Here is a 16,374-nt window from a genome sequence, read left to right as displayed (position 1 = left end):
AGTGTCCATAAAGACTGTTTATAATGGAAAGAAGAGAATGACTATGAGCAAAACTATTACGAGAAAGTCTGGAAGTGGAGGAAGCAACAAAAAACATACCAAAGCGTTTATTAAAGCTCTCAAATCCAGAATCGTAAAGGATCCAACCAAATCCATCCAGATACCAGGTATTGCCATGGCTTAAAGCAAACTACCCAGATGGAAATTATGTATGGACACAGGATGGTGCTCCAGCCCACACAGCTAGAAAAATACAAGATTTCTGCAAATCCAACTTTAGCAGTTTTTGGGAATCATGTTTATGGCCGCCTTCTAGCCCAGATCTAAACCCTCTGGATTCTGCTATTTGGGGCGTTTTAGAACATGCTACCAATAGAACATCACACAGCAATGTGGACTTTCTTAAAGATACTATTAAAGAAGAATGGGAGAAGTTGTCACCCGAATATTTGAGGAACACTTGCGCAAATTTCAGGAAGCGTGTGAAGGCAGTTATTGAGAAAGAAGGAGGACACATAGAATAAAAACATTTTCTATTATGTACATTTTCTTGTGGCAAATAAATTCTCATGACTTTCAATAAACTAATTGGTCATACACTGTCTTTCAATCCCTGCCTCAAAATATTGTAAATTTTGCTTCCCCACCCTGTATATGAGATTGTAAGAGTTTTTGATGTAGTGTTTCATCTTTGCGTCTGATGTTTAGATTAACGTCTCCGTGATGCGTTCATGGTCTTACCTCTTGTCTGATGTTAGGGTTGAATTCTGTTCAAAGTGTTTTTAGTGCTCATTGAGTCATCCACAAAAGCATAATATAGTCATCACTTTTTTACACCCAAACCCACGAACACTCCCACCCTGGTGCACCATAAAAAGAAGATAATTAATTAAAAGCAACAATAATATGTGGAGAATTCAATGTGGATCACACACGTTTTTTTGGAAATGTGATAAAATAATTGGGTTTTGGGAAATGGTGTGCTGAGTACTAAACCAAATAATGGGTTATGAGATTCCAGTGGGCTGTGATGTACTGTATTTTTGGTGGAAATGTAGCGGGAAACAACATATACTTAGTTAAGATACTTTTAGTGGCTGTAAAGAAGCTGTTACAAGGAACTGGGGAAGGACAGAACCACCAACACAGGACCAGTGGATCGCAATTATCGATGGAATATATACAGTGGAAAGGGTAACTTATAGACTGTAACTATAGGAAGCTCAAATGGACAAAAAGTGGAATAAAGTGACTGTTTACAGAGCTCAGAATGGTGGAAAGACTGGAAAATATAAATGTATGGAAATATGTGTAATGTACCCAAGCAATGTTGGTTTGTTCATTTTTTTGTTGCTTTGTCAAACATACAGTATGTATAAAAAAATTTTCAATAAAAACTTAAGTGGGAAATAAATAAATAAATAAATAAATTAACCCTTTCATGCATGATTATGAGAACCTTAGTCAAGATATTTTTCCTGAGTGTTTTCATTCCTCTTTAGACATGAAAAAAAAACAACAGGATTGAATTTTTTTATGAACTTATTTTTCATGGAGTTACAAAAATGTCCACTCAGCTGGACACCATGCATTTAATTTTTGAAGCAAAGAAACATGTATTTAAAACCCATCATCAGAAAGTGATATACCGTGTGAAAACTATGAAATAAAAACATTTTTCATGCTGCTAATCTGATGTTTTCTAACATTTTAACATACTTTAATGCTAGTTATTACTCACTTCATGGAGATAATAATCAAAAAGGACAACCTTTCTGATTAAGGAAACTTTTAAATTACAGTCTGATAACCATTAGAGAGAGATTGGAGGTAGGAGTATATAAGTTTTTACTTCTTCCTACTCCTTTTCGAGTATGTATAATTTCATTTCATTTGTTTTATTTATCTTCTTATTATTATTCTTATTCTTATTTTTTTTTTTTTTTTTTTTCATTTTGTTGACTTATCAACCTTTTATGTACCAGTACTTGTATTTTGTTGGTTGAGTTTTGTTTTGATTTCACTGTCTACATGTTCAAAATAAAGATTTCAATCAATCAGTCAATCAAAATTAGCAATTGATTTACACTAAAATATCTTACTACAAATGAGGTTTATCAAGAACTGCAAAGTTACAGTAATGGTATGAATTGCAGTGTATGAGATGGTCCATAGGCGTCCACTGTGTATGCAACTAAAACAACAAAACCCATGAATATACAAGGGAACAGCTGTAGAATAGCTGTCCACTGTAGTAACCACGATGCATGAAAGGGTTAAAAAATAAATAAAAATAAGAGAATCAGATCTTAATCACAGACTCGTATTAATAAAACTCCTCTGGAATAAGTGAGGGATCTACCTCTGTTATGTGATTCAGAACAGGTTGTCAGGTACTGAAAAACTTTTTGGCACATCCTCTTATAGAATATCTAATTTTTTCCAATGTTAAATGATGTAAAAGATCCAGAAAACAAGATTTAAATGTTGGAGGTTGTTTATCTTTTCATTGAAGTAGTATTATGCTGTATTCCAGGCAACTCATAACTCATGTTTTTCCAACCTTCTACCGGTGAAAATGCACTGGAATGTCAGTCAAACCTGTGACTTCCCACCCGTGAACTCGTACTAGATCGATGTACTCCCAGTTCCAAGCTCTGACATCAGATAGTAACGGCAGCCCCCATGGATGTGGTGTTTATGCAGATTATTTATTAAAACAAGGTATTGCTCTGACATTATTTATCTGCAAATGTTCTGTATAATCAGCAGCGACTCTAGAGTTAGCTAGTTTTCAGTCCATTGAGTGCAAGAATAAAAAATAATACCAAATATGTATCCAAATATACAAATAATATAACATAAAAGGTAGAACAGCTTCTCTTGCCTTATGCGCTGTTTTTCCTCCTCTGTTTCCCTCAAATAAGCAAAAAGCAAACACCTTTAGGATAGAAATGACTGTAAATGAGCATAACATATGGTCCATTATGCTGGTTTGTTTACATCTAACTACCACAATTCCTTGTGCTCAGGCAGTTTGGCGTGACTTGCCTGGAACGTTACAAAGTCATGAGTCGTGGTTTGAAGTCATGACTTATGGGCTCAAAAAACGGCCTGGAACGCAGCATTAATCTACAAGGTAGAAGAGTGGTAAAGGCAATCAAATGTTTATATTTTTGATTAAAATGAAAAGAATGTGATGTAATGCCAAGTATCACAAATGTTGCCTCAGGTTCAATAACGGTTGAATTCTAACCTAATACAAATTGTGAAAAATAATGACTTTTTATTACAGGAAGTGCAGAGTGTGTATAATATGCTCACCCGGATACGAGAAGGTTAAATATTGTTCGGTATCATCACAGTGTGTTCCAGATTTTCAGTTCTGTTCAGTCCTGACTCTGGGCTCCAGCAGATGGTTCACATGTTCCAACTGTTTCCCTTTTATCTTCAGACCATCCTGAGCTCCAAACCAGAAGGAGACTCTAAAGTGAACGACCTGAGACACCAGAGCCAGAGTCTGAGTGAGCAGGATCTTCAGGAGAACCAGAGGCTGGAGGTCCAGAGGTCGGTCCAAGACACCGAGGAGCAGTGGAATAAAGCTCTGCAGGTGGTTGAAGACGCTCTCTCCAAAGCCAAGACCCAAGCCCAGTTAGACCAGGAACTGGACGCCTTCAAAACCCACAAACACAGTGTCCAGTCCTGGATCACGGAGCAGGATCAGAAGGTCCAGTCTCTTGGTGGACACATGCCGGCTAAAGAACGAGTCCAGGCTGCACAGGTGAGTGGACAACAAATGTAACAGCTGCAAAAAATGTGTTGTTTATCCTTTAACCCTTTCAGGTAAAGGTGCTGCTGTGAATGTGCGTCTGTTTCAGGTTCGTTAAAGCTGCTGTGAGTATGTGCTTGTGTTCCTTTTCTTCAGTGGTTTTGCTTTACTGTGTGTTTTAAGGTCAAAACAGGTGGAATAACTGAAAAAGACAAAGAGAGGAATTGAAATTCGACAGGTTTGGACTAAATAAGGCACTAGAATGGACATCAGTAAGAGATTTTGGATGCTGGACATGAACTGTGAACTGGAACACACTGAACAACAACAAGGATTTGAATTTGGGCCCAGTAGTTTTTGTTTGGGGCTCTTTTTTTCTAAATCAGTCCAGATGCTTTTTGACACCTGGTTGAACTCCAAAAAGTAGTTCCACGGTCAAAACTCAGGAAAAACAGTAAAAAAAAACAAACAAAAAAAAAAAAAAGGAAAATCACAACAACAGTGGAAACAACAGTAAAAACAACAAACCACAAGTACAACGGTGTAAAAAATTAAAAAAAAAAAAAAAAAGAAAAAAGGCCTAAACCGTCTATTTTTATAGTGAGTTGGTCAGTCGCGGGTGCACTGAGCATGCTCAGATGTCTATGGAAAGAACAAGGTCTCTTCTATCATCAGCATGTTTAGAAATTTTCCCTATTGAGCAAACGGTTGAATTTTTTTGAATATTTAAAGGTGCGGGAGACTTTCATGACCAATTTTTCATCAAATCTGTCAAACCTCAGTCATATCCTCAGTATCATGAATCTGTAAGTCTGTCTGTGGTTACTCACCTGAATCTCTTGCTGAACAGTTTCTTAGTGCCATCCACCATAAACAAACCATATGTTTACAGAGTCAGGAGGTAACTCGGGCATCTTTGGAATTTTGTCGCGACGTGCACTGTGGGAAACGGAGGTTCGCGCAGCCTCCCAACAGCGGCAGCGGTAGCGCAACCATATGATATTATATGAATGAAACAAACACGACGTGGAAACATCTGAAATGCGGAAACGGTTGGAGGAATATGCATAGAGGGAAGGGAGCTCCTGCTGTTTCTGTGTCGTGTCTGTAGGAGCTGCCGCTGTCAGGCGGCTGCGCAAACCTCAGTTTCCCACAATGCACGTCACAACAAAATTCCAAAGATGCCCGAGTTACCTCCTGGCTCTGTTTGTAAACACATGGTTTGTTTCTGTTGGATGGCACTAAGAAACTGTTCAGCGTAATGCAAGAGATTCAGATGAGTAATCATAGAAAGACTGACAGATTCGTGATACTGAGGATATGACTGAGGTTTGACAGATCTGATGAAAAATTGGTCATGAAAGTCTCCCGCATCTGTAAAATAAATCATACATTCAGAACACTCACCACAGACACGTCAGGGTTTAAAGCAGTGTTTCTCAACGGGGGTGTTGGGCCATCATTGGGGGGCGTTTGGAGCGAGAAAGCTGAGAGGGGGGTGCTGAGAACACAATAGGGGGTGTTAGTCTGTATAAGTATTAATATCAAGCAGCATGTTATGTCAATGTTTCGTGCCCCACCCACCCAAAAAAAAAAAAAATGGAGGACACTTGACAGTTTCTACTATCGTGACAATTTGTACTACCTATGCAATGTATATAAGCTCCATCAGACCACCCCCCCAAAGGCTCGACATTTTGTAACAGAGCTTATTACGGTATAATGCCCCCCAGTCACACATTTTTTTTCGGGAGGGGCAACAGGAGGCTGATGATGACAAAAAGGGGCATTTGTTCAAAAAAGGTTGAGAAACACTGAGTTAAAGGGTTAAAAGTATCAATGATAAATGGTCACCTGACAGGTTGTTTCTTCTCTTTAGTCATCTTGTAGTTCGAAGCCTGAGGGGGACTCAAAGGTCCAAGATCTGAAGCAGCGATGCCAGAGTCTGTGTGACAACGAGGCTTTGGACGAAACCAGGAGACATGAGATCCAGGACGCAGTGAGACAAACGGAGGAGCAGTGGAATAAAGCTCTGCAGGTGGTTGAAGACGTCCTGAACAAAGCAAAAACTCAGGTCCTGTTAGACCAGGACCTGGACGCCTTCACAACCCTCAGAGACAGTGTCCAGTCCTGGATCGCGGAGCAAGATCAGAAGGTCCAGTCTCTCGGGGGACACATGCCGGCTGAAGAACGAGTCCAGATCGCACTGGTGAGTTTAAAACGCCTCTGAATCACAAGTGTTAGAGCTTTGAAGAATATATTTGAAGATTGAGATCAGGGCAGGGATGTCAAACTCATTTCAGTTCAGGCTCCACATTGAGCCCAATATGATCTAAAGTGAGCCGGACCAGTAAAATAATAACATAATAAGCTATAAATAATCCAAATGTTTCTTGTTTGGTTTGAAATAAGTAAAATTACATTATGAAAATGGGAAAAACCTGAACTACCTGAAATTTCTCAATTTTTTTCTTTGTTTTCATGCAAAAAAATGAATGTACAATTTCAGTATTTCAATATTCTGTCTCAGTTTATCATTTACACATGTCCATTACAATTTGCAGATCACAGTGGATCTACAAATACACAAAACATTTAGTAACAGGCAGAATATTGGTAAAATTGACTGCCCCATGCTAGTCCTCGGTGACATGAACATCCACTTAGACAATCCCAGCTTCTCAGATTTCATGTCACTAATACTCTCTTTTGAGCTACAGCGGGTTTGCAGTCCTCCAACCCACAAAGCTGGTAAAGAGCTCGATCTCATTTTCACCCGAAACTGCATCACAGATGCCCTCACAGTCACACCTTTACACCTGTCTGACCACTATTTCATTCAGTTCAGTGTGTCTCTCCCTGAAAAACACTCTGCTCCCTCCCCCATGGTCTCTTTCCGCCGCAACCTCCGCAATTTGTCCCCCACCCACTTCTCCACTGTCGTAGCCTCCGCTCTCCCTCCCCCCAGCACTTTTTCCTCCTTAGAGGTTAATGATGCCACTGAGTCTCTGTGCTTTACACTTAGCTCCTGTCTGGATAATCTGTGCCCTCTATCTACTAGACCCGCTCGATCCTCCCAGTCCCACCCATGGCTCAATGATAACCTCCGGTCGCTGCGTACCAACCTCAGAGCCGCAGAGAGAAAATGGCACAAAACAAAAAGCTCTTCTGACCTGATCACATTCCAGTCACTATTGGTATCCTTCTCATCCAGTGTCACTGCTGCGAAGAAGGCTTACTATAATAACAAAATTCATTCTGCCACCGACACCAAGAAACTATTCTCAACCTTTAAAACACTACTCAACCCTCCACCTCCACCGCCCACTACTAATCTGACAGCAGACAATTTTGCTTCATTTTTCACAAATAAAGTGTCTACTATCAGCAGTCAGTTCACTGATCCACCCATAGACTGCACGCCTCCTTCTTCAACATCATCATCATCACACACTGCTTCCTCTCCCCTGACTATGGCTACTACTAACTCAACTGATAAAAGCCCAACTGCGTCATTCCCCTCATTTACTCCCCTCACAGAGAACGAGGTGTCTAAACTCCTTTCCTCTAGCCGTCCTACAACATGCTTGTTGGACCCTATTCCATCCAACCTCTTACAGTCTGTTGCCCCTACTATCACAGCACCAATCACACATGTGATTAATGCTTCACTGACTTCAGGAACATTTCCTACAGTATTTAAACAAGCGCAGGTAACACCACTACTCAAAAAACCTTCCCTCACCCCCACTCAAGTGGAGAATTATCGACCAGTCTCACTCCTCCCATACCTTTCTAAGATCATCGAAAGGGCTGTTTTCAAACAGGTCACAGAATTCCTCTCCCAAAATAACCTCCTGGACATCAACCAATCTGGCTTCAAAATCGGCCACTCCACTGAAACGGCTCTGTTGTCTGTGACAGAAGCCTTGAAAGAGGCTAGAGCAGCACCCAAGTCTTCAGTACTCATTCTACTGGACTTATCAGCAGCATTTGACACTGTCAATCATGATATCCTGTTATCCATACTCTGGAACATGGGCATCACAGGCCACGCACACTCCTGGTTTCAATCTTACCTTACTGGTCGGTCCTTCAGTGTGTCCTGGCTAGGGCACACATCAGCAGTTCACCGCCTCACCACGGGGGTCCCCCAAGGCTCTGTGTTGGGCCCCCTCCTTTTTGCCATATACACCACCTCACTCGGTCAGATCATCCACTCACACGGCTTCTCATATCATTGCTATGCTGATGATACCCAGCTCTATCTGTCATTCCCACCTGATGACTCCACAGTCTCAGTGCGGATCTCAGATTGTCTCTCTGACATATCTGCATGGATGAAAGCCCATCACCTTCAGCTGAACCTGTCCAAAACTGAACTGCTGGTCTTCCCAGCTAAGCCAACCATACAGCTGGACATCTCCATCACTATTGACTCCATACCTCTGGCTCCTACCAGTGTAGTACGTAACTTGGGAGTCATGATTGATAATCAGTTGACCTTCACGGATCACGTTGCCTCTGTCACCCGATCATGCCGTTTCACTCTGTTCAACCTAAGAAAGATCAGGCCATACCTAACCGATCAGGCCACCCAGCTCCTGGTGCAGACTATGGTTATCTCCCGTCTTGACTACTGCAATGCTCTTCTAACGGGCCTCCCAGCTTGTGTTGTCAAACCACTACAGATGGTCCAGAATGCAGCAGCGCGTCTGGTCTTCAATCAGCCTAAAAGGGCACATGTCACCCCCTTACTCATTGAGTTACACTGGCTACCCATAGCTGCCCGCATCAAATTCAAATCTTTAATCCTAGCCTACAAAATTCTCCGTGGGTCTGCTCCTGTCTACTTAGGTGCACTAATAAAAGCTTATGTCGCCCCACGACCACTCCGCTCATCTGGGGAACGTAGTGTGGTGGTCCCCAGACCTTGTACAAGACAATCCAGGCTCTTTTCATGGGTCGTTCCACGTTGGTGGAACGCTCTACCAAGTGCTACAAGAACAGAGTCATCCCTGCCTATCTTCAAGAAGCTCCTGAAGACCCAGCTCTTCCGAGAGCACCTCCTGTCCTAGCACTTTCAAACATTCCATTTTAAATATTCTAATAAGGTTTTTCCCAGGACAACCACAGATTCTTTCACGATTATCTCTGGACCTGCTGCGGTGGTCCGGCCTCTTCCCTGCCCTCATCATCACCACTCACTTATCCTCAACCGCCTCCATGTGTCTCCCCCTACTCCCCCCTTCTCCCCCTCTCCCCCAGTCCCTATCTCTATCGCTCTCTCTTTTTCCCCTTCTCTACTCTCTCTCTTTAACCCCAACTGGTCAAGGCAGACGGCCATCCTCCAGGAGTCTGGGTCTGCTCGAGGTTTCTGCCTGTTAAAGGGAAGTTTTTCCTCGCCACTGTCACCAGTCACAAGTGTTTGCTCCTGGAGGATTCTGTTGGGTTTCTGTAGAATTGACTTAGAGTCTGGTTTTGACCAACTCTATATATAAAATGTCAAGAGATAACTTTCTTGTGATCTGGCGCTATATAAATAAAATTTGATTGATTGAGTGATTTAATTGGTTTTCCCCTGTAAGTCGCTTTGGAAAAAAGCGTCTGCCAAATGCGTAAACATAAACATAAACATAAAATTTCACTTAAATAACTCTCAGGTTGGTCATAGTTTTTAATTATTTACCTTTTTTGTGTAAGGATAGTTTTCAAATGTGAACAATTTCATCATGTAATTTTACTTTTTTACACTAAAAGAGAAAAAAATTGTAGTTGTCATCATTTATAGGCTATTATGTTATTATTTTACTGGAGCTATCCACTTTTCCATCATATTGACCCCTTGATTGTTAGTATCTTCAGTGTAATTTCTGCATTTAATGAATTCATCCCATGGACTGGACACTTTGGTGGGCCAGTTTTAGCCCACGGGCTGTATGTTTGACACCCCTGTTTTATAAAGAAGGATTTAATGAGAATAATTAAAGGGCCCTCAATGGAAGCTCACTGCTCCTAATGTGTGCTATGTGCTAATGCTAACTGCTAATGCTAGGTAGTGAGACTGAATTTCCCTACAGAGATAATTAAGTGAATTTAACCTTTAACTTTTAATATTGGAGCATCCAGCACAGATAGATACATATGTTCGACACCCTTGATTTAGAGGTCACCTAATATGATGTTTCTTCTCTTCAGTCATCTTGGAGTTTAAAGCCTGAAGGGGATTCAATGATCCAGGATCTGAAGCAGCGATGCCAGAGTCTGTGTGACAACGAGGCTTTGGACGAAACCAGGAGACATGAGATCCAGGACGCAGTGAGACAAACAGAGGAGCAGTGGAGGACGGCGCTGCAGAACGCTGAACAGGCTCTGAACAAAGCAGAGAACGAAGCCTCCACTGAGAAGGAGTTGGATTCATTCAAAGACCAGAATGAAAATGTCCAGTCATGGATTAAAGAACAGAAGCAGAAGCTGATGTCGCTCAGTGGCATCATGCAGTTTGAGCAGAGGCTGCAGATCGCACAGGTGGGTTGAAGGAATACAGCAAGTACGCATCAGGTTAGATTAAATAAAGAAATTATAAATGATAAAAACAGTTGTGAAAAAAACAGGCAACTGCACATTAGAAAGTATTAGTGGAAATAATTTATGACAAAATATAGTTACCAGGTCTCAGCTTTGTAGCATAGAAGATAAAAGGATAAAATACAGTGTATAAAAGGTGAATAGGATAAAATAAAAAGTACCATAAAATGTGCAAAGAAAGTTAAAAAAAAATAAAATAAAATAATTTCTTCATATGTACAAAATTCACAGTGGGCAGCAACAGTACAGTCAAAGTGATGGTGCATGTGGAAAAACTTATTAACCCACCCTTGTTTTCTTCAATTTCTTGTTCATTTTAATGCCTGGTCCAACTAAAGGTACATTTGTTTGGACAAATATAATGATAACAACAAAAACAGCTCATAATAGTTTAATTTCAGAGCTGATATCTATCCATTTAGCATGTTTTCTGGATAATAACCAAAATCACTTCAGTTCTTAAATCAATATCTGTGGCATTGTACTGACAAAAACAGTGCTTTTAGACATTCCATGTTTTCTTTTCTGTCTGTTTTAGTCACATGATACACACAGGGGTTAGTACTTGATTGCATAACCATTGTTTTTGATGACTTTTGATGGTCTAATATTTTTTTCTTGGACTGTATATACACAAAATTATAATAAAACGACAATAGTAATATTAGTTATAACAACAAAATCTAATTAGGGGGATAAATAACAGTAATAGGTACTTATGTTTCTGTATTTAATCCATTGTATATATAGTATACACTCCAGAAAGCAGTTACACGATCAAAACTTGGTAAAACAGTAAAAAAAATAAATAAAGGAAAATCACAACACTGCAAACAACAGTTAATAGCAATAATAACTATAAAAACAATAGTGAAAAAACAGGCAACTGTACATTAAAAAGAAGTAGTAGAAATAAATGATAAAGTAGTAATAATATCAAACAATTTATAAATATATATATAGATAGATAGATAGATAGATAGATAGATAGATAGATAGATAGATAGATAGATAGATAGATAGATAGATAGATAGATAGATAGATAGATAGATAGATAGATAGATAGATAGATAGAAAATGTGTATATATGTATATGTGTGTACTTTAAGAATCACAGGATAAAAGATTTGAATAATAATTGATGTGTCTAGCATTTTTGTGTTTTGCGCTTAGTCAGAATTTAGTCTGATCTGTGTGGCTGGATTTTCAAGTTACTTATGGAATTTGACAGGAATTTAGGATAGGTAGAAGGAAGGGGTAAGGGGGCAGGGGATTATAGATTAAACTTCATCCCACTCCTTTTTGAATGTTTTCCTTTCTTTTATACAAATCTTTATGTTGTTTGGTTTTAATGTTACATTCAAAATAAATAAACAAACAAAGTTATAAAAGTAATATTAGTCGTAACAACAAAATATAAGTTATAAGTAATCTAAGTGTGTAAGTAACAGTAATAGGTACAAACATACAATGATCTGATATAAAAGGATTCAGGTGTGAGTTTTTTTTTCACTTCATTCTCCACATTTCCATATTTTTCACCTCAGGCTGTTCTAGCGTCCAAACCCGAAGGAGAATCCAAGCTGCAGGATCTGCAGAGACAAAGCAGGGCTCTGTGTGAACACCTGGCGGAGAACAGGAACCCAGAGGCGGAACATCTGCTCAGAGACACGGAGCAGCAGTGGCGAGGCGTTCTCCAGGCCGCCAGACAAGCAGAGCTACGAAGCCTGTCCGACGACTTCGACGCTCAGACCAAAACCACCCAGTCCTGGATCAGAGAGAGACAGCAGCAGCTCCAGACCGTCAACAGTCAGACGCCGTCTGAGGACAGACGTCACACTGCTCAGGTCAGTGGGTCCGGTACATGTAGAGCACTGGTGTCAAACAGAAGGCCCACGGCCCAAAAACAGGACGAAAAATTAAAAAAAAAAAAAACCAACAGGATGAATTTATAAAGTGGAAAAATTAGACTAAAAATATTAACAGACAAAGGTGTTGAACTGGTTTTAGAATAGAATAGAATAGAATTGAATAGAATAGAATTGAATAGAATTGAATAGAAGATGATAAAATAAGATAGAATAGAATAGATTAGAAGATAATAGAATAAGATAGAATAGAGTAGAACAGAATAGAAGATAATAGAACAAGATTGAATAGAATAGAATAGAATAGAATAGAATAGAATAGAATAGAATAGAATAGAATAGAATAGAATTGAATTGAATTGAATTGAATAGAAGATGACAAAATAAGATAGAATAGAATAGATTAGAAGATAATAGAATAAGATAGAATAGAGTAGAATAGAATAGATTAGAATAAAATGGAAGATAATAGAATAAGGTAGAATAGAATAGAATAGAATAGAATAGAATAGAATAGAATAGAATAGAATAGAATAGAATAGAATAGAATAGAATAGAACAGAGTAGTAGAATAGATTTGAAGATGATAAAATAATATATGGAGTAGAAATGCGTATAAGATAATAAAATAGAGTAGAACAGAGTAGACTACAATAGAATAGAATAGAATAGAATAGAATAGAATAGAATAGCCTTGATTGTCATTGTGTCCAATGAAATTAGGAGTGCAACAATATGAATTAAAAAAACAAACCCAATATGTCATATATATGAACGATGACCTGGGCAAATGAGAACCTACACAGACAGTATGTCATATAATATTTGCATTAGTTTTTATTTGAATTTGTCTTTTGTGTTTATTTTTGTGTGTTTTCCATCATTTCTCTCTTTTTGTTGGCAGACGGTCTTAGGCTCCAAACCAGAGGGCGACTGTAAAGTGAACAACCTGAGGAGGAGAGGCCAGACCATGTGTGACCACCAGGACGTGGGTGAAACCAGGAGAGTCCAGGTCCATCAGACGGTCAAAGACACCGAGGACCAGTGGAGGTCGGTCCAACAGGCGGCCAAACAGACCGAAGCAGCGGCCGAAGCTCAGATCGCCCAGGAGACGGAGACCAAAACCCAGCAGGTAACAGTTCCACCATCCTCCTATTGAACCTGCGCTGACTCTAAACTCCATTTGACTGTGATGTTCGTGAACGGTGTTGGATTAGGTTCCTCCCCAGCATCACCCTCAGCCCCTCCTTGGTGACGCCAGGTTGAAACACCTCATTGTGTGACGCCTCTACCTTTACCTTTTCAGCTCCGAGAATTCGATACCCATCAGGGGGAAACGGGACGCTGGCTGAAAGACCTCCAACAACGACTGGACGCTCTGAAGAACCAGACTGAAGCTGAGGACAGACTGCACACAGCGCAGGTGAGAGCACAGGGACAGTCATGTCCTTTTAGGAGACGTAAAGATACTACAGGTAATCCCAGAATGCAACACTGTGGACAGCTAATGAAAAGAGAGGGACACTCTACTGTTGCACTGCTGTGAGTGGCTGTGTATTTCAGGTGCAAGCTCAGCTACGAATAGAGTAGAATAGAATAGAATAGAATAGAGCAGAATAGAGTAGAGTAGAGTAGAGTAGAGTAGAGTAGAGTAGAATAAAGTAGAGCAGAATAGAGTAGAGTAGAATAGAATAGAATAGAATAGAATAGAATAGAATAGAATAGAATAGAGTCGAGTCGAATAGAACAGAAGAGAATAGAATAGAATAGAGTAGTAGAGTAGAATAGAGTAGAGTAACATACAGTAGAATAGAGTAGAGTAGAATACAGTAGAATAGAGTAAAATAGTAGAGTAGAATACAGTAGAATAGAACAGAGTAGAATAGAATAGAATAGAGTAGAATAGAGTTGAGTAGTCTATTCTATTCTATTGTACTCTATTTTATTCTATTCTATTATCTTCTATTCTACCTTACTCTACTCTATTCTAATGTATTCTATTCTATTCTACTCTAATCTATTCTATTCTACTCTACTATATTCTATTCTATTCTACTCTATCTAATCTACTTTATTCTACTGTGCTCTATTCGACTCTATTCTACTCTAAAGTAGAGTAGAATAGATTAGAATAGAATATAGTAGAATAGAATAGAATAGAATAGAATAGAATAGAATAGAATAGAATAGAACACATTAGAGTAGAGTACAGTAGATTAGAGTAGAATAGAATAGAATAGAATAGAATAGAATAGAATAGAATAGAATAGAATAGGCTTTATTGTCATTTCACAGGTTGTGCAACAAAATTACAGGTGGACAATATAGTAATATAGAATAGAGCTATAAGAAGGTAAAAATATAAAATAAAAAAGTAAAAACAAGAATGTAAGAGTACGGAGTATGTAAAAGGTACCAGTGGCACATGTCCTAAGTCTTTTGTTAGAGTTTTACTTTAGATTAAATGACAAACATCTAAACTCTGATTTTATAGCCCTTATTAAAATCATAAATGTTCTTAGGAGGTGTCTTTACCATGATTTGTTAAAATTTAGAACACTGAGATAAACAACTGAAGTCTGGAAGCTGTGCATAGTTTGATAAGTGACAGTGGATGGAGATACTTGGTTTATGTTCAGTTAATGATAGATTTTGTCAAAAACGTCACCTTTTTCTCATGTTTTCCTAATTTTGATCTAATTACCTTTGAATCCACCTTGAGCTTTTATGAAAATCTACATGATTAGGGAATTAAATATTGGGGAATACTCAATTTTCACTAAAAAATACAAAATGCAGACAATAATAGTATAATCAATGGTGATAAATCACTTGGGAAAGACTGAAAAGTGATTTAGAAGTTGTGACAAAAATAGTTGTGGGTCTTTAAGGGTTCATTAAAACACTTATAGCTGAGTCAGTGATAATAGAATAAGGGTGGAAAACATTTCTCTTTCCAGGCTTTGATGAGCTTTAAGGCTGAAGGAGACGCTAAGCTGCAGGAGCTCAGGAGACGAGGACAAAGACTGGATCATCTGGACCTGGAGGGAAACAAGAAATCACACGTCCAACAAACAGTCACAGACGCTGAGGAGCAGTGGACCAACATCCTGGAGGCTGTGAAACAGGCCCTGGACCAGGCTGAGAGACAATGTGCTCTGGAGGAGCAGCTCAAGGACTATGAAGCCCTGAAGAAGAACACCACAGACTGGATCCAGGAGAAGAACCAGTGCCTCAGGAAACTGGACTCTCACACGGATCCAGAAGAAACCATAAAGAATGCACAGGTCAGTGTCTCAACAACAGGATTTAAGGTTTTCCTACATAAACATGTGGATCAATTCCACCCTCCTTTTTTCTCCACAATATTTATACATTCCATTAGTCCATCCTCTTGTTTGTCCAATATTTTTTTTAATTTAAGTTTTAAAAATAAGATGCTAAAAATAATCAACAACACAGCTTCTTCTCTTATAATGTAGAAAAAACATTGTGTACAATGAAATTAAATATCAAATTTTAAATTAAGGAATTATCTTGACTGGATGGATGGATGGATGGATGGATGGATGGATGGATGGATGGATGGATGGATGGATAGATAGATAGATAGATAGATAGATAGATAGATAGATAGATAGATAGATAGATAGATAGATAGATAGATAGATAGATAGATAGATAGATAGATAGATAGACAGACAGACAGACAGACAGACAGATAGATAGAATTCACAAGTATGGTATCATAAACATCCTTCATCTTCATCATGCATTATGTTTACGTTTTGGACATAATCACTGAACAGTTTCCATATCTTGTCAAACTTGTTTTTTCCACTTCAGTACAAGTGTTACTGTTTGGAGTGGAAGGTTTGTTCACACCTGTCTCAACCACTGAGTCACATCTGGTCTTTGAGTCTTTTTTCCACAGTAATTCGATACAAACTGAGGTTTATGAATATTCTCCTGCTTTTGCTAACGGCGTGTTTTTCTGGATACAGACCAAACAGACACAGTTTAGGGTTCAGTGCTTTTTGTTTTGCAATTATTGTTCACACCTCTTCCCAACACATTCTAATTTTCCTGCATTGCCATAAAAATGAAATATGGTTCCTTCACTTTCCATACAATTTGTGCATGGACCT

The 16,374-nt window shown here is 39.0% G+C and overlaps 1 protein-coding gene across 1 annotated transcript in view; it reads left to right on the top strand.

Moving 5' to 3' along the window:
• Nucleotides 1–16,374, top strand: part of LOC115413488 (microtubule-associated protein futsch-like) — an 89,121-nt gene that overhangs the window by 12,873 nt on the left and 59,874 nt on the right. The window contains exons 13-19 of the mRNA XM_030126360.1: nt 3,455–3,781; nt 5,649–5,978; nt 9,968–10,297; nt 11,906–12,205; nt 13,131–13,358; nt 13,533–13,649; nt 15,187–15,513. Coding sequence (XP_029982220.1) covers nt 3,455–3,781; nt 5,649–5,978; nt 9,968–10,297; nt 11,906–12,205; nt 13,131–13,358; nt 13,533–13,649; nt 15,187–15,513 — 1,959 coding nt within the window. The remainder of the gene's footprint in view (nt 1–3,454; nt 3,782–5,648; nt 5,979–9,967; nt 10,298–11,905; nt 12,206–13,130; nt 13,359–13,532; nt 13,650–15,186; nt 15,514–16,374) is intronic.

This window comes from Sphaeramia orbicularis, chromosome 22 (genome assembly GCF_902148855.1).
Source record: "Sphaeramia orbicularis chromosome 22, fSphaOr1.1, whole genome shotgun sequence".
In the NCBI taxonomy this organism is placed as follows: Eukaryota; Metazoa; Chordata; class Actinopteri; order Kurtiformes; family Apogonidae; genus Sphaeramia; species Sphaeramia orbicularis.
Note: the sequence above shows the minus strand (reverse complement) of the source record. Positions and strands in the feature narration are given on the sequence as shown.